Genomic DNA, 18,776 nt, shown 5'->3' with positions numbered 1-18,776 from the left:
AGTCAGGGGTTATTTGAGTGGTTACTCGGTCAGGGGTTACTTGAGGGGTTTGATCAGGGGTTACTTGAAGGGTTACTCGCTCAGGGATTACTTGAGAGGTTTTTGGTCAAGGGTTACTCTTGTAACCCTTAACCGAGTAACTCGAGTAACCCTTAACCGAGTTATTCGAGTAACCCTGACCACACAATATGGCCAGCCACACAGATAAATCCCGCATTAAATTAACTATTGCTTAAATTATATAAAATTTAGTATTTGAACTTATTCTATACTAGTTATACATAAACTGTAGTAGTCAAACTAGTCGTCCTGGGGAGTGCGCAAACCAATCGCTATATTCCACTTTAAGAATGTGAGGAATTAAGCATTTGCCTCGTTATTCATAGTAAAATACATCAGGAATCTGTCTAACTTAAACAGTACAATGTCTATGACCCTTTGGAGGTAAATAAAACCCAATAATACATTACAACCATTAATTTCATAACAGGAAAACATTATGCAATTTTATTAATTACTGTTGATCCCATTGTTTTGGAATTAGTAATTCATCACTGTGACGCAAGCAGTATAATAGATTACTAGTAATACAACAGTAAGATTTAGTTTGAAATTATTTTAGACAGCTTGGACTTAAAGTAACCTTCACGAACACAGAGACGGCCAAGCTCCAACATAAATAACGAGCTGGCCAAGATCTGAAGACAGGCATAGGGGGAAAAAAACAGCCATTTGGATTAACCGGTATTCTGCATTCCGGCTGCAATACCCTTCATGGTGAGGATGAGGGTATCTTCAAGACCTGGAGCATATTCGCTTGAAGGGTTCAGCTTGACAAGCTCAGCAGCAGGTTTGTTGTTAGACTCCATGTATTCCTTTGAAAGATGGGGCCTCAACTGGACATGATAGTTGGGGTCTCGAATACGTTTTAGGGTGTAGGCTTGACATGCGTTCAAGGTTGTGATGTAAGGATCACGAAGACGAAGTCTTTGCCTCAAGTGGGGATCACCCTCAAGAATTTCTCTGTGTCCAGCAACCTATCATAAATCAGGAAATGCGGTTAAGCTGTTGGTTGTTGCCTCAATATTGAACAATGAATTCGAAGGGAGACATGCAAAAAAAGGTTTGTCATCTTCAAGAAGTTTAAGCTTCATAATATAGTACGAAGTATTTCAATTTAGTCATTCTTGGGTACGTCAAGTATACAGTAAGAAAGATGTTAGTTTTTTCACGAGATACATCTGAATTTTACAAGAGACCTCTACACACACACACCCAAAAAAAAAAAAAAAAAGGTGACAAACTGACAATCAATTTGATACGCCTTAAAATTTAATGAGAAGTGGGGTCATTTTGACGGCTAACCGTATAAACTGACTTCCTAAAATTTGCACTAAAAGATGTATACATGTTGTCTCTTTCTCATCAAAACTTGGGATATAACATGAACTTGCCAAAAATCCTATATATAAAAATGGTGTAATCTCCAATTCCCAATATTCTCTCATATCACCATGCAACAGACAAGAATATCTTGGAAAGTTTAATCACAATCTACTGTCCATCTGTCTCAGCATGTTTGCATACTTAGAAATTATTGTCTTAAACTCATAATGCATAGTTAGTTAATTTATGGAGCAATAAATGATTTTATAAGACAAACATTCTGTAAATATCCATGGTAAGGCAACCCAGTTCTCAGCTATGCATTTCTCTTTATAGTCTTCATAGCCATGTTAGACGAGGTATTGAGCAGGCATGGAAAGTCAATAATACACGGACATGGAGATAAAATTGTAATACCAATATACCATGGACTTTAGCATTGAGATTATATTGACAATTACCATTGTCTACCAGTACTACCACACAGGCCATAACGTAAAAGTAAAAAGAATGCAAACATTATGATACAGGGGAAGTAATTCTTTTCCATAATCCCAAAATAGTATAAATAGGTTATCCCTAGACTGTGACTGGGGAGGGGGGGGGGGGGTGGTGTGAGTATGAATTTAAACTAATCCCACATATTTTATAAATTCAGTATGTTTACCTGGAGCAGAAGTTTCTTTGTTTCTTCATAGTCTTCCCTCAACCGCTCTCCAAAAGGCAACAACTCTTCAGTAACAAGTAACTTATCATATAAAGCAGCAATACCCGGATCTCCCTTTGCGAACACCATCTCAACTAAATCAATAGTAACCCTAAAGAAAGGCCACTCATTGTACATCTTCCCAAGCATGGAGAGATTATTTGCGTCCTTCTCAATTGCATGCTTGAATGCTGCTCCAAATCCAAGCCACACTGGGAGATGGAACTTTGTCTGAGTCCATGCAAAGATCCAAGGGATGGCACGAAGAGATTCGATACCCCCACTTGGCTTTCTTTTCGAAGGACGACTTCCAATGTTCATACTGCCCAATGCTGTCTCTGGCGTGGCCTGTGATTTAAATTTCAATATTAGTGGTGGATGTAAAAAGTACAAACCAACTACTAGGTCTGTTATAGATGCCTCACATACCAGCATTCTCTGTTTCCCAAAAATTTATCCTACTGACCCTTTAAAAACAAGGTCAGCAAAATTCTGACCACTAGTTTGCCAAAAATAGAGATTTACATTGTGAAAATAAACTTATATGATTCATCTTTAGAAGGTACTTTTGAAAGAATATATCTTGCTAATTAGATTATTGGCAAAGAACACCATTAAAATTATTGAAGGACAATTTAATTTAGGAATAGACATAGCATATTGAGACAGAAGGTGGGAAAGGGGTCACAGGACTCACCAGGCGGAAATACTCCACAAATCGTGGTTCTTTGAAAACAATTGAGCGGTATTTTTCAGTGGCAACAACAGCCATATCATCCAAAAGAGCCCGCCATTCAGGTTTTGGGGGAATTGGAGGGTGCATACCGTGCTCAAGAGTGGCAGCAGTGAAACGCTGAAGAGTTCTAAAGCACAAGTGCTCCTCCCCAAATGATTGTTCAATAACTTCACCTTGCACTGTAACACGAAGTGACCCATTAACCGTCTCTGGAGGTTGAGACAAAATAGCAAGATGGGTAGGTCCACCTCCTCTTCCTACAGTGCCACCACGACCATGAAACATAGTGAGCTTTACACCAAATTCCTTAGCAACCTGCACAAGCTCCTCTTGGGCTTTGTACAAAGCCCATGCAGCTGAGAGACGCCCAGCATCCTTCCCTGAATCTGAATATCCAATCATAACTTCTTGCTTCCCATTAATTCGGTTTTTGTACCAATCAATAGAGAATAATCGAGCAACTGCAGCTGGAGCTGCCTCAAGATCTGCAAGTTTTTCAAACAAAGGCACAACCCTCAGTGGCTTTTTCACATGGCATTCACGTTGAAGAAGTTCAACTGCAAGCACATCAGAAGGAGATGTAGCCATTGAAATAATATAAGCTCCAAAACAGTCTGAGGGAAGCTCTGCAATGACATGGAAAGTGTCCAAAACGTCAGCAATTTCTTCAGTTTTTGGGAGATCAGGACCAAACAATGGACGTTTTCCACTTAATTCTGACAGGAGCCATTCTTGACGCTGTTCCTCAGACCACTCCTTGTAGGACCCAATTTCCAAGTGTTTGGTAATGGCATCCATGACATCAGTGTGACGGTCTGACTCTTGCCGAATATCAAGTCTTACAAGCGAGAGACCAAATGTGAAAACTTGTCTTAAGAAATCAAGGAGGGTTCCATCTGCAATTGGCCGGTCACCACAGGCACAGAGGGACCGGTAGCAAAGCTCTAGAGGCTCCAAAAACTGCATGCTCAAAAGAGATTAAGTCAGCGCACAGATCAAGGTAAATACTAAAGATACTGATGTTACAGATATATTTGCGAGCATGTACCTCCTCCAAATTGGTGTAGGTTGAATCTTCTGGAATATCAGAGACTCCATGGGATAGCAGCTGGCGAGAACGCTCACGTGTATTATATAATTTATCTCTCACATCACCAAGAATTACACGATATGGCTCATTTGGTGGAATGTATTTCCAAAATTCTGCAAGAAAAATCAATTTAATACATGAGTGCTTCATGTAATATCATTCCAAGAAAGATGTACATAAGAAAGCATACTACATACAGATATTCAATAAGGATCAATAACGTAAGTTATAGATAAGGAAACAAATTTATGAGGCCCTCGATAGTTTACCCCAAGTTTTTTTTTAATTTATTTTTGTTGTATATCTTGCTCAAAATATATTACCTGATCGAAAGCTACTTTTCAGATAGCTTGGATAATCTATTAAAGGCATGTTAGAATCCAACAGGGAAATAAATTAACATGTTGCAATCACGAGGAAAATATGGTTAAAATTTTATTGGCAAATTACATGATGACAATATTTGTATTGGAGGAGTTTCAATTTGAAAGAAGAAACATAAAAGAACAACGTTGAACAGATGGAGTTACGCACAACTACTACAGAATATCTGATGAACAGTGGTAACCACAAAACCTGCCATGATTAAAGGATGTACCTATGTAATGTTTGGCATCCTTTCTGGAGGAGGTGTGGAGCTCATCAGCACGGATACGAAGTTCATCACTGCAACGAAACATAGATATCTGCCAAGTAGAGAATAGCAATATCAGTAGACACATACAGAATAAGATCACCCAACAAAAAAGGAATAAGACTAAAGAAATTTAAATAAAGAAAATCTTAAGCGTTCACCTCAAACATGAGATCCTCTATCTGAGAGAAGTAGAGGTTAGCTGCCATCATTCTAGCTAACAAGCATACATCCCTTGTGACCTCAGGTGTCACTCTTGGATTACCTGTGTTAATAAGAAGCAAAATGAAGTAAACGTTCTATTTCTATAAGTACCATAACCCAATCATCTGATCAACAGAAAAGCAAACTTATTGTATAAACAAAGTAATCCCACTTATTCCTAACCATAAAATCGAACATATATGAAGTATATAGCAGATTAATTAAGAGAACATACCATCACGATCACCACCCATCCAAGAGGAAAATTGGATAAGTGGAGCATTGTAGGGAACACGTTCATTTATTCCCATATTCTTCAAAGCAGTATCAATACGACGCAAAAACTTGGGAACACCCTTCCAAATTGTTTCGTGGAAGTAGCTCATTCCAGCCCTCATCTCATCCTGGGGTGTGGGCTGTGTCCTTCGAATTTCATCAGTACGAAAAGCTGCTTGAATCTGCATAATATTATGCAAGATAAAACATATTAGAGACTCTACAAATAAGATGTAGCTTAATGTAAGGTATCACTCCCAAAACTCAAATACTAAAACCTATTCAGATACAGGATAATATTATGGTCACCCTAAGGATGAATCTTCCACATTTAAACAACATATGATCAATCCAGGGAGATTAGGAAAGAAAATTTAGTGCAGAATGAGTTGAATAAATATGGGTGGAGAATCTAGGAATCATCAAATGTTGAGAAAGTAGCACCTAACGGCTATACCTTGGAAATTTAATTTAGCATAGAATGATTAAGATTAAGGTTCATCACACAGATATGAGATCTCATAACACTGAGGAAGGACCACTTTAAACTTTGAATAAGGAAGGAGAATTGAGAAGAGAGAGAGAAGCAAGAAGTAAGCATGAATAGGAACCACGGTAACAACTCCTGTAACAGCAGAAAACTATCTTAAGCTGTTGTTATGCTAACTTATTCTAGAAGGATAAGGGCAAGGAAATAATTCAGCAACAGAATTAGTAACAATTATGGGGGAAGGGTAATAGTGGTAACTGTCAGTTAGTTAAAACCTTGAGTGTAATAAAAGATGGAACGAATGGAATAAAAAGGATCATTGAGAAAAGTAATCAGTAAGCTCTAATTGAAAGAATGTCATTGCCATCTAATTAAGTGAATGTCTAGGCTGTAATTGATGCATTTCGCCTTGATTTCCACCAATACAATCATATCCTCCGCTTGTCCTATTACATCTTCTGAAATTCTTTATTATTCTCTTCTCTAATCCTCCCTTGTCATTTTGTGAGTGGATAATAGCTAAGAATCGATCAGCCTGATTGCTAGAAATAACACATATGAACTTGCAAAATGCAGTGTGTTTACCAGATGGACTAATAATAAATTTGTCAAACTCAAAAGAGTATTTTTAGCTATCCCTGGAGTAATTTTATCCATACAAAAAGATTGGTAAAGGTAACCTGTGCACATCAGTATAATGTTTCCAAAGGAAAAAAATAAAAAATAAAAAAAATAAAAATAAAAATAAAAAAAAAAATAAAAAAAAAATATATATATATATATATATATATGGACTTGTCATATTTGAGCAATTACCGCCTCTAAAGACAAATACGGTAACCATGACATAGTCAGATTATGACAACTTCAAGTCATCATATAAAGAACTTTTAATTGTTTTAAATGTTTTCAGTCTCTGCAAGCTGGACAGACAACAATGCGCAATTGTATAATACTACAGTTGACTTAATAATGTAGCAAAAATATATATTTGTAGAATTGTAGTATATTCCATCAGAATCAGGCTTTCCTTTTGTCCCAAATAATTAGCAATCACCCGAGTCATGAAAGGGACATGTAAACTAAAGTCATCACATGGTCACAGACAATTTTTTTTAAGAGGATGCTGCTATGTAGATTGAACCTAACATGGTGACATGTAGACTGGTACCTAACATACTGACATGTAGACTGAACCTCACATGCTTTTAAAATATAACATACACACTTTCACGGGAAAATAAATCAAAACCTAATACATCATACATCCAGAAAAATAGTCACGAGTCCTACGTAATAGGAGTAAATCATGATTGAATTTCCCATGATATCCTTGTATGGAAGGCAAAATCAAGGATAGGAGGGACGCAACTAAAACAAAGAATAGTTAAGGTAAAATCACTATAAATCCTTAATTACGATGGGTTAGGACAATGTGGCAATTATTTCCAAATGGAGGGAGTAAAATATCTTATGAGCAGACCACTATCTTTCCCAAATCTCTTCTCCGTACTTCTTACTTGATATTTTATTAAGATTCCTTCCAGTGACTAATTAATTAGTCCCACCATCCACCCTTTTTCAGATTCCACTTCCATGAAAAAAGCCACACTATTGCATGATCATTATGATGGAGTTTCCACTTTCAAGCAATAATAGTATGTGATTACCTCTCTCTGTAGAGCTTCATCAAGCTCTTGCTTGTCATCAGGAGTGATGTCCTTAGCATATAGCTGGGCTAAGCAATTCCTTATCCTAAAAGATAAACCCAAATACATTACAAATGATCAACCAATGCTAAAAGATTACCACATAATGATTAGAAAAATGTAAAAGGAAGTTCGGAACAATGAGTTGGACACAAGCTAAATTATTCCTTATTGAAACAAGATTATCTTGTGCATATGCAATTAAGTATAGAGTCATAATTCAAGACAACACCGAGTAGAAATCAAATTCACATTTCACAAGATACAAACCTGCCATGCTTCTGAAGCAAGGATCGACGGACAGATTGAGTGGGGTGAGCAGTTAAGACAAGATCCACAGTTTGATTCTTGAGGGCATCGAAAACTTCTTGGGGGGATTTTCCAAGCTCCCCCACAAGCCTCTTAAATGTCTCCTCAATATCAGATTCAGTAGTTGCTGAATTCTCATCGACGAAATCTCCCTTCTTCAGCTTCTTGATTCTACGACGATAAGCAATCTGAACCTCCTCAGCCAAGTTGGCCAAGTTAAGCATGTGAGAAAAAGATTTCGCAACGACAATGGAGTCACCGGGATCCAAGCTTGTGAGCACATTTCCGAGCTCTTCAAGCTTCTTAGGATCCCTCTTCCCTTCATACTCAGCTGAAAGCTCATAACACTCTTGAACCTACATCAATTTTAACCAACCAAAAGTCCTATAAGCTCAGGATGCATATAAATCACTTTCACTAGACAAGACAATCACTTTAACAATAAAAGGACAGCAACATAATCATTCAACATAATTACATAAATCACTCGCACAAGAAAATCAAACAACTACTATTCAATCACGCAATCAATGAACACTTAGCCAATAAAGTCAACCTTAAATCAATCACCATAATATACAATATCATCCTTAAACAACACCATTTATTCCCCCATTTTAAAGCATCATGACATTAAAAACGACCAAGATCTTACCTTTAGTTAAAACTATCATGCTTCCCACAAACCCATTGCATAGATATTTTAATTATGCATGAAAAAATCAAATTGTTATTTTTATTGTAAGATCAAAGACTAAATATTAACAGAAATTCAATAGATCTTCAAATTAACATGAATTCTAATCATATAAATCATATGGTATCATCAATTAAATATAAAAACAGCAAAATTTAAACAACCAAATTATACATAAAAAAAAACGGAAAAAATTAACAAAATCAGCCAAAAAAAAAACTTACAGTTTCACGAATATCTTCCCCATGTAAATCCTGAAGAATATCAAGAAACCGATCCAACAAAAGGGCATCATACTCGATCAACTTATCATCATCAGACACTTTCTTAGGTACCAAAAGCCTGAGTTGAGCGTCAATCGACGCCATTTTTTCAATGTTCCGCGCCATTTTACAATTTGAATCCAGTCCCTCTTTTCCTCAAAGATTCAACCTATTAAATCAAACCCAAATCAGATTAAATCAAACAAACAAAACCCAGAAAAATTACAATTATTTAGACCCAGAAAATCAGGCAAAATGACAGGAAACCCAGAAAAATTATGATAATTTAGACCCAAAAAATCAGAAAAATGACATAAACATTGTATGAATTTAATCTATAAGAGAATTAAGGCAAAAGGGTACCTGAGTAAAGTGGTGAAGTGAGATTAGAGAGAGAATAGATAGAAGAAGTTATATGTCTAATGCAGAGAAGCAGCAGAGTGGCTTTATATAGAGTGAAGGAGATACATAAAAGTATTTTCAAGTCAAAAATACAAGTAAGATGTTTTACTTTATTTTTTATTAATTAAAAAAACAAAAAGAAAATTGGTGTTTTTTTGAAAAAATTGATGAATCTTTTGGAAAAGATATGTGATTAAGAAAGGAGGCTGCTTTCGAATAAATACAATTGAGAATATGCTTTTCAACGATGCTTTTTGGGTTCTCAAATTATTGATGTGTGGTTAGTAATTTGTTTGATAAGAGAATAGTATTATGTTGAGTTTAGATGAATTATTGGAGTTTATTATGAGTTGTGATTGGTTCTTTAATGTACTTTTCTTTTGAGATTCTTTCCATGAAAGATTTATTGCTTCCTTAATACTTAGTTTAATTTCCTTGCGATGCACGGTTTTAAACAAACACATTTTGAGATTTGTTTTAAATACGGAGAAAGAAAATTTTTTATTCCGTAAATTTTTTGTATGCATGATAAGTAATTTGTACTGTAGCATATTACTGTAAAATATATATATAATAAATAATAATTACAATGAACACTTTTAAACATTGAAATATTAACATACCTTGGAAAAAAAGACTCGATAGGACAAAGTATAAAGCATATGAAAGGTTTATTAGATAAAAAATAAAGGTAAAAGTATAAATAAAATAAAATAAAAACTAATGATGATATCATCATAGCAAATTAACGGGAAATTTTTTTATGTCAAAGTGACATGGGTACAATTTGAAGAAGAGATGATGTCAGCAACGTTTTGTTTTATTATTAGTTAATAGATTGGATTAGTGGTTGTTATCTCTTATATGTGAGATTTTGTTCAAGAGTAGTTGTGGGGTATTAGGGATTTGAAGCGTAGTCATGTCGATATAACAAATATAAGTTATAAATTTTGACATTGCAAATTATAATTATTTTCACTATTTCTTATCACATAATAGCAAATTTCGCAATTTTTTTCCTTACTTTCATTAAGGGTGTATTATATTTATCTATTTTAACTTAGTTGAAATCATCTAAAATCTCAGCTAATCAGATCTGAACTGATCTTATTTCATATGAATTCATCAAAACTTGATCTTATTATAAATTATTTTAGGGTGCGTTTGATTTTAGTTAGGTTTTGTTTAATTTACCTTATCCGAGATCTTGTTTAGACGCTAATTCACAATAAAAAAAAATATATCACATATGGTCTTATATATTAAAGTTGTATATTAATGCGTTTTTTCAAATATGTAATTTTGATAATTGTTTTCTTAAAAAGTGTTTGCCGATAAAAGACCGCACACAAAATGATGAAGAGATAAACTTATTCTTTCTTATCTGATTTGAACTAAATTTTTCTGATTTGATCTAAAATAAGTAGTGATACGTAACTAAGGTAAACTAAATGTAGCCATTATTTGAACTTATCTGAATTTAAATATTAATTTGGTTAAGGAACTTAAAATATTTTGGATAACTATCGAGCACGATGATGGAAATTAGGGTTGAGCAAAACTATCTGAAGATTTAATCTGCATCCGATACGATAATTTAGGATATACAATTTGATAATTTCGGATATTGGATAGGATATCGATTTTCTTTCGGATATCGGATATCTTATCCAAATATCCAAGAGATTAGGTGTTATTTACATTTTTTTTGAAAAAAATATATTAAAAAAGCTCAAAATTAAAGATAATTATATAGTATTTTGGATATTCGATTCGAAATTTACGGATATCAGAAATCTGAAACTTTTCGAATTTGGTATCAGATATTGAATTTCACAGTTTTTGGATTATCGGATATCCTATCCATGCTCACCCCTAATTGGAAATGTCACGGTGATAAGAGGGTGGCACCTCCAAGTGAAGTGTTATGAGTAGTCTTCAATAGTGTGAATTTAAGAGTAGGGAAATTCTCCCATAAAGAAAGAAAATATGGAGGTGTATTTAAGATGTTTTGGGCCTATAATATTGGGCTTGATCATGGCTATGGTATATAGACTAGCACTTAGGCACGCGCATGGTTAATTAAATAAGATTAGCTTTGCCGATTAATCTATTTTTTTATTTAATTATAATCATATTTTGGGATGAATGTTGGTAATGTTCACATTAATTAATGTCATGTCAATTTATATTTTATACGTTTAATTGACAAAGTTTATTATCATCATTTTTTATTTTTCTCGATCTTACTCAATGTTTCAAACAATATATTTCCATGCCTCCATGGAGAATGGAACATTTTGCCGTATCTTCCATTCTAATAAATAGGAGAATCCTGGGTAAATTAGCATAAGTTTTTTTTTTATTTTATTTATTTATTTAATTTTATTATTATTATTATTAATTTTATAATTTATTTATTTTTTTCAACATGTATATAGGGCTAATGTTATCCTAAAGACAGAGTTTAATCTCGTCCTATTTTAGTTTGTAATTTTTTCTTTATTTTTATTTTACAGTTATGTATTGTAATTTATTTAACATGTACAACTATTGGAGATGCCCGGTGTTTGTGGTGGTAGGTTTATATCATACCAATATAACCATGTGAAGAACTAGAAATATAACCATGTGAAGAACTAGAAATAGAAAAGCATGTTTTAAGAAATTTGACATTGTTTCATTATTATTAATAATTATTAATAATAATGAATTATTAACAATTTTGAGTGTGATACTCCATTAATCCATTGTACACCCATATTATAATGACGAATCAACTGAATGGGCGGTCCAATGATTAATAATATGTAATTAAGTAGATCTAAGTATTTTTTCTTTAAAAAAAAATAATGATAAGAGTCAAAATCTAAGAAACATTGTGTATTTGTGTTGAGCAAAGACATCATCCGGTGAACCCCATGCCAATGCATTTGCTGGGAAGGTTATTTCATGCCACATTATCACTCATCCTGTATTATACTAAATGTAGTATTATTAGTATAATTAATAATACTATAATAAGCTTGATTTTGATACTTTCAACTTTGAAAAATGGAGTGGTATTAATTAATTAAGAACACATAATTTGAGCTAGAATTGCATGGAATTTGGTGTCATCAACTACGTATAACAACAACAATCCTTTTGCGCACTCTTATAATAACGAACTGGTGTAATGGGGCCAACTTCGCGTCGGCATCCTCATTCATCTTATATTTTTTAAATGTAAAAAAGTTTGTCAACTATCCATTGATCATGATTTTAAAGTAATTATCTAAACTTTATTAAATTTTATTTTAGTTGTAAGCAAATTCAGATAATTTTATTTTATCTTAATTGGGTTTATCTTATTTAAACCAATTCACCTTATTTGAACTAGTTTTAAAACAAAAATTGTTGAGGACAATCGTAAATGAGAACTATTAATTGACACTACTTTTTGAATTACTACTTTGCCAAAACGTTCATAATCACTATTCAAATGCTACTCCAAAAATTTATGGCTATTAAAAATGCTACTTTGCCAAAACAAAGGTTGTTCAATTTCGAATCGAATCATCGAGTTTTCAGATCAAATCACCAGCTTTTCGGATCTGGTCATAGAATTCTTTAGAAAAATTACAATTTATATTTGATCTGACAACCCAAATTTTTTCAGATATCCAACCCAAAATATCTAAAATCAAAAGGTAAATAGGATACCTAGAATGTCGAATCAAATCACCAAACAAGTCCTAAACCCCACTATTTTCGTTTTCATACACCTTTAATCAAGAAGACTTGCTAAAAACATGCGCAACAGACAAATGTAACTTTCATTTTATGCAAGCATTTGGGTAAGGTTAGCTTTAGAACTTTAGATGTTAAGTCAATGTAAATTTTGCAAGTGCTAGCAACCTAGCATTGGGTCTCTAGGTAAGTTAAATTACTCAGTTCTACTTCTACCATAAGAGTTTCATGTACAGTAATGCGTTCTAAACTAGCAAGGTTTCCTCAAGTTTACATCATTGCTCCCTTAAGTGACAACATTAGTAGAACATTCACATTTTCTTCACTCCGGACTTCTGCATGAAAATTTGAGACTAACATAAGTTCTTCAGTCTTCATCTTAACTACTTACGGAGTATTAAATTACTTAAAACAAACATACTGACCTTTATATAGGACTCCTGCTTCGAGGAAGTCTGCGATCTGGTTACCCGCTTCTTGCTAGCCTCTGTCCTCTGAGATTCAGAGTTTAATACATCTGCATCAGCTTCACTAGTAGATTTTGAGGGTTGAGCTTCAATTACATCCAGTGCTTGTGGAGTCAGCACTCCAATTAGGTTGTCATACACTTTCTTATTGAATTTATCTCTTTCAGCATCAGACAGAGACAGCACCATGTCATGCAGCTGTGCACCATTGTAAGATTCCAAAGCAGCCGGCAGGACACACTCGGTAACATCGTTAGGGTTAATTTGACTTAAATCTTTATTCACAGATGCGGCATAATCATCCCAATTATAAGGAAATCCAAAAATGAAATCCCTGCAAACCTGCTCAGAAGCCAAGTTAGTCAATAAAATCTACAAAATTCAGAAGGCATCACAGATACGTCACAGTTCACATTATGACAAATTGACAATGCCTAGGGCAATAACCAATAAAGCTAATTCAAGACTCCCTCTGCCCTCTATTACAAGTTATCTAGGTAAAATTAATTACTTGCATTAGATGCATACCATTATGGGGAATAAGAGAGACGGTTTACTTATAATTTCAGTAGTATCTATGAGGCAAACAGGGAGGGGCCTTGAAATGTATCTTTAGAGTTAGGGCATAAGTACTACTGTGATGTTTCAGCGAGGAGTAATATGCATTTAGAAACCGAGGTTAGCAAAAGGTTGAGAAAATGGAAGTACAGCATTTGCTGATGGTATTGACTTCACGTCAAGGGATATTATAACAATACTTTAATTTCCAAAACAGCAAGTAATAGGCTCACTAGGATAATTCAAGGTCACATTCACATAATCACATTCCATATAATAGGTTGAAATAAGACAACACTTCGCTCAACTCTCGGAGGGATACCAGAAGTCCAAAGTGTTCAGGTTGAATATTATAAATCATACAGAACAAGTTTGGGAATGAACATATACATGCTTAGTGAGACCAATTGTGGGACCTGAGTGGAAAGACCAAGCCACACAGGGAGGCTTCAATTGTCATCACAAGCTCAAATGCTCCTAATGGATGTTGTACAAATTCCCAACAAAACCTAATATAAGTTCACCATCTTGATAGAGGAAATAAGAAAATAATTGCATTAATTATGCTTCCCTTATATAGTACTAGTACATCACAGGCAAAAATAAAAAAAAGCCATGAAGTTCCCCTTTTTATGTTTGCTTACAAAGTTACAATGATCACAGTGCTATAGCATCAATACAATCAATAATCTTATAACCAAAAACAATGATGTCGGCATAAACCAAATATAGCTATCACTTACTAGGACTCGGGTACCCATGTCCAACACGGGTATGTGTCCTAAGTGTTTGACTTGGCTACTTGGTTTTTAACATTACCATGATTTGGGTCCAAAATGAAGTGTCAAAGTTTCCATACCCACGTTAGAATGTCAAGGATCCGACATGAGTTATTGAAGTGAAATGAAATGTGAAATGATTGCCTAACATAGATTAGACTACTAGGGACGTACTATAGTCCACAAATTACATAAATGGTGAAGGTTAGTATACAACAAAAGAAAAGGTAGTTAATTATTTTAAATAGTTGAGAGGAAGAGTTATTGCTGGAGGATAAAGGGTGGAGAAGTTAGATTACAAGTATTGAACTACTAATGAATAGAGTAATACACAATAGAAGGGAAATACATGAAAACCTGACTTTTAAAAGGAAAAAAGGAAGAGCCCCTTGGAATTCAATCAATTATTCGATTATATAGATCCCTAGCATCTCATTTCTAATTGACTATCATATTTTCACTTTCACTAAGTTAGATTTGCCGGTCCTATTCCTCCACCAAACGATTCCTCATAGCACCTTTCACATGCTGGAGCTTTAACTTTAAGGGGATGAGTTCAACTTTTTTAGCACTTGGTGGTATGTCATGAGTTGTTACATAAGATGTAATATGTTGAGTATTACACTATCAAGTAATCAGCAGACTAATGAGCACCAGTATTCATAAGTTAGTCTCAAGATGCCATGTGATAGACAAGCACATTCATGGCCATGAAAGGCCATACTATAACTGAGGGGGAAAACTGTAAGATCCTACCGGGTAAGAAGTTATGTAAAGACGAGAATTTCTATTAGAAAGAAGATTGCTACTGCAGAAATTCAACTAAGGAATACAGTATGTGAAATTGATTTAATCCAGTCCTCTCCATGTCTAGGCAAAGAATAGGAATGAATTGGTTCAAACATCATTTAATAGCATAAAATTGGTGTATACAAATGATCTCCATTTGTCCAAGAAATATTGAAAAGCTGCTATCAATTACACCATTGGGTGCCACTGACATCTAAAGCTAACATCTCAGGAAGTCAGCAGTCTCAGTAATAAATGGCATTTTAAAAAGTCACACGCATAGACTAGAAACCAGACCAATTAACTCTGACAATCTTAAACTGTAAACAACTGGGATCCTAATCCTATACCAGATGCCAAAAGAGAGAATAAGGAGTATACTTCGTATCTAACTTCTTTTAGCACAATTTACACACACACACAAACACAAACACCAAACAATAAAAATAAAAAATCTCGTCCTTGGGGGCCCAGGGAACTGAAAATATTGTAAAGACAAACCTGATCAATACAATGCTGAAATGTTTTAAGATTTTATGGTGTAGCCACCAACCAGTAATGCTATCAAAATTCAAAGGTGGATCATAGAAAAAAGCTAAAGTCTTAACGAGAATGCTTACAAACTTATATCATATGCAGCCAGCATATGTACTTACCTCAGAGGAAAAGCCATTTTGTTGTGTGCGAGACTTGTTTATAAAGCCACACAGAGAAACAATAAAACCATCAGAAGTTTCAAGTGTGGTACAACCATGCCTCTTTACAATTTTTGTAGAGTGAAATTCTCTTGACGCAAATCTCCTTTTAGCAGGAGCAGAGTGAAACTTCCGTTGTGGGGTATCACATCTACAAGCAAACAAATTGCAGCAATGTTAAAAAGGTGGTATGCTATTACTGCTCCCTTCATCCAACAATACTACGTCTCCAATCATACACTCAAATCCCTTTCTTAGAGTCATTTTGCATAATTAAAGACGAGATTGCATAACAAACAAAATTGGTGCATTCTTCAATTCACATGTTAACAATGCAAATCAATGTGAAACTTCCTAAGCCAAATAACTGAATACATCCTGTTTTACAGTTTCATCACAACCACCATGATAAAGACGAGATTGCACATTTGCACTAGCTCTATCCCTTCATCCGCCCTTCTAAACCTTAATAATAAGCACTATCACATAACTCACTTCCCACTAGCTAATGTAAATAGAATCGGTGAATATCAATTACATCATATTGCAAATTAAAGCACAAACTAAACTTCCATCAGGAACAACTGACGAAAATACCACTATAATATCCTTCCATTATAGAAAAAAGAGCATTCGACAATTCCAACATTAACAATTGCAGTTTCAAATAATGAACACGGCATCCAGCAGTTATCGGATAACATAAATATACTTCGTATTTTCTATGCCACATTAATTCGGGTTTAAACTATTTCACATTCATATCAAATTACAGATAACTAATCTAGACTAATACTCCCTCGGCTCCAAGATGTCTATTATACACCCGAGTGTAATTTAATTATTTTTTTTTTTTTATGTTCGAGGATGTAAACTAACACCCGATTGTATAATAAAAATCGATATATACCCAAAAAAAAAAAAAAAAAAATCCTTACTTTCTAATTTCTATAGGACGACCGCTTACAGCTAAACCCTTACCATCATCGAATTTTGAAAGCCACCATTCCTCAAGACAAATCTGCAAATCCAACAAAAACCCATCACCATAACTGATAATAGCAATACACGAAACATTCAAATTTCAGAAAATTATAGCTCAAATTAAGGGGATTAAAAAGGGGTTTAACCTCAGTAGGACGAGTGAAGGTGCGCTTAGGTTTAGCGACAACTTCACCGGCAATTTTGTGAACAATTGGAGTAAAGGGTGCCTCCATTTTAGCACATAACAAAGGTTTGTTCACCAGAATTTTATTCAAGTATATGTATGTTTCAATGAGCTAATACCAAGTTGAAAAGCCGCGAGAAAAGTTGAAACTGTCGAGGGTTGATGCTGCGAGGGAAGTTGCAACTTTCAAGTCCTCGCTGTATTTTATTACTTTTCCATTTCTCCACAAGTACTTCGTTTATCAAGCGGCACTTTAGTAAATTATTATGCATTGAAAATCGGGCTGGGTAAAAAATAAATACATAAAAAAATGGACTGCAACACAACCTTTTGAGGGGTGTATTCAACATCATAAACTATGCACTTGATGTATATAACAACATAGATGACATTGGCATAACTTAGATTTCTTGAGAAAGTGGAATCTTACCCAACTACAATAATTGGGTAGCCATTATATTTCAAAGAGAAAGTGGAATCTTAAATATTTTTAATGCTTTTTTTATTTATATATATTTTTGTTTAATCCATTCTACTTAAATTTTCCATCTCACGTAACTAAGTAGTCTTCTTTTCCATCAATTGTTTTACTTTAAACACTATTCAATTTCCTCCATTAAATTGAATTATTTCAAAAAGTTTTCGCCATTATTTTCTATCATTTTTTCTTCAATTACTATTTTTTACATCTCATGTGATTGACTTAGTTTCCTCTTCCATTATAATTAATTTTTTCCCTTTAAATTATTCTCTCTCAACCTCCACAATTAGAGTGTTGTACATCAAAAACCAGAAAATCAATTTGCATTGGCATATCCTAAAATCCAATTCTAAAATTGTTGGTATTTTGAATCATTTTGTGGGACTTAGTATTATAAAGTTACTTATGTATCCTGAACTCTGGTAGAATAAAGATTTTCGAATGATTTTAATTTATTTATTCATCAATAATTTAGTATATGATTAAGTGGAGAGGGAAAGGAAACTAAGTCAATCATGTGAGATCGATATTAGAAAAAAGTAATTGAAGAAGCGAACGAAGGAAAATAATAGCACAATTTTTTTGAAGGAATCCGCTTAAATGGTGGAAGTTAAGAAATTCTTAAATGAAAAAAAAAGGCTAACTAAGTCACGCATGATGGAAAATCATGTAAGTTTAAAAAATGTTTAAAAAATGTTTAAACAATTATAAAATAATGAAGATTCCACTTTTTTCCATGAAACTTTAGTTTATTAATGTCATTTATGCTAATATGTGCACCCAATTACATAGTTTGTGCTGTGGACCGCACCCTTAAAAGGTTGTGATGCTACACGCACCTTTATCATAGTTGGTGTTGTTGCGGCCAATTTTTCCTTAAAAAAAATAAAAAAAAATTTTAATTTTATCTATGCCAGGTGTCTCTAACGCTCCATTTTAACGTCGTTAATCACCATGACTAAACTTTCAACGCTGGCTCTTTCCCTTACCAATCTCCCATGGCCACGCTTATCAAGCAACCACCTTTAACGCCGCTTCGCGGCTGCAGACGGTCGACCGAACAAACGACACCCTAGAAGCAAATTGTGCAAATTAGGGCAACACAAACCCTTAAGGAAAGGCATTTGCAACCAAAAGCGGTGGTATGTCGTGGCAGGTAATCTTAAAAGCGGTGGTGGTATTAATATTTGGGTTTAGTTAGAGCG

The 18,776-nt window shown here is 34.2% G+C and overlaps 2 protein-coding genes across 2 annotated transcripts; both read right to left on the bottom strand.

Moving 5' to 3' along the window:
- Positions 1-343: 343 nt before the first annotated feature.
- LOC110737782 (phosphoenolpyruvate carboxylase 2) lies at positions 344-8,986 on the bottom strand. The gene is made up of 11 exons (XM_021918131.1): positions 8,864-8,986; positions 8,462-8,669; positions 7,502-7,896; positions 7,193-7,277; positions 4,992-5,214; positions 4,714-4,817; positions 4,517-4,604; positions 3,877-4,031; positions 2,790-3,788; positions 2,054-2,440; positions 344-1,037 (listed from the first exon to the last, which is right to left on the bottom strand). The coding sequence occupies exons 2-11, from the start codon at positions 8,624-8,626 to the stop codon at positions 738-740; spliced, it is 2,901 nt and encodes a 966-aa protein (XP_021773823.1). The 5' UTR covers positions 8,627-8,669; positions 8,864-8,986; the 3' UTR covers positions 344-737.
- A 3,461-nt stretch (positions 8,987-12,447) lies between these two features.
- On the bottom strand, positions 12,448-17,742 carry LOC110737781. The gene is made up of 5 exons (XM_021918130.1): positions 17,053-17,742; positions 16,861-16,943; positions 15,884-16,073; positions 13,060-13,443; positions 12,448-12,969 (listed from the first exon to the last, which is right to left on the bottom strand). The coding sequence occupies exons 1-5, from the start codon at positions 17,137-17,139 to the stop codon at positions 12,946-12,948; spliced, it is 768 nt and encodes a 255-aa protein (XP_021773822.1). The 5' UTR covers positions 17,140-17,742; the 3' UTR covers positions 12,448-12,945.
- Between the last annotated feature and the right edge of the window lie 1,034 nt (positions 17,743-18,776).

This window comes from Chenopodium quinoa, unplaced genomic scaffold (assembly GCF_001683475.1).
Source record: "Chenopodium quinoa cultivar QQ74 unplaced genomic scaffold, ASM168347v1, whole genome shotgun sequence".
Lineage (NCBI taxonomy): Eukaryota > Viridiplantae > Streptophyta > Magnoliopsida > Caryophyllales > Amaranthaceae > Chenopodium > Chenopodium quinoa.
The sequence above is the reverse complement of the archived record's forward strand: the minus strand, read 5'-3'. Positions and strand labels throughout refer to the sequence as shown.

Excerpts from the sequence above, each read along its gene's own strand:
- LOC110737782 (XM_021918131.1), bottom strand. The coding sequence starts at position 8,626 with ATGGCGCGGAACATTGAAAAAATGGCGTCGATTGACGCTCAACTCAGG. Across the intron at positions 5,215-7,192 it reads ATGAAGCTCTACAGAGAGAG|ATTCAAGCAGCTTTTCGTAC; the intron begins GTAATCACATAC and ends AATATTATGCAG. Across the intron at positions 4,605-4,713 it reads TAGAGGATCTCATGTTTGAG|ATATCTATGTTTCGTTGCAG; the intron begins GTGAACGCTTAA and ends TCTACTTGGCAG.
- LOC110737781 (XM_021918130.1), bottom strand. The coding sequence starts at position 17,139 with ATGGAGGCACCCTTTACTCCAATTGTTCACAAAATTGCCGGTGAAGTT. Across the intron at positions 16,944-17,052 it reads CCTTCACTCGTCCTACTGAG|ATTTGTCTTGAGGAATGGTG; the intron begins GTTAAACCCCTT and ends TTGGATTTGCAG. Across the intron at positions 12,970-13,059 it reads AGCAGGAGTCCTATATAAAG|AAGTCCGGAGTGAAGAAAAT; the intron begins GTCAGTATGTTT and ends ATTTTCATGCAG.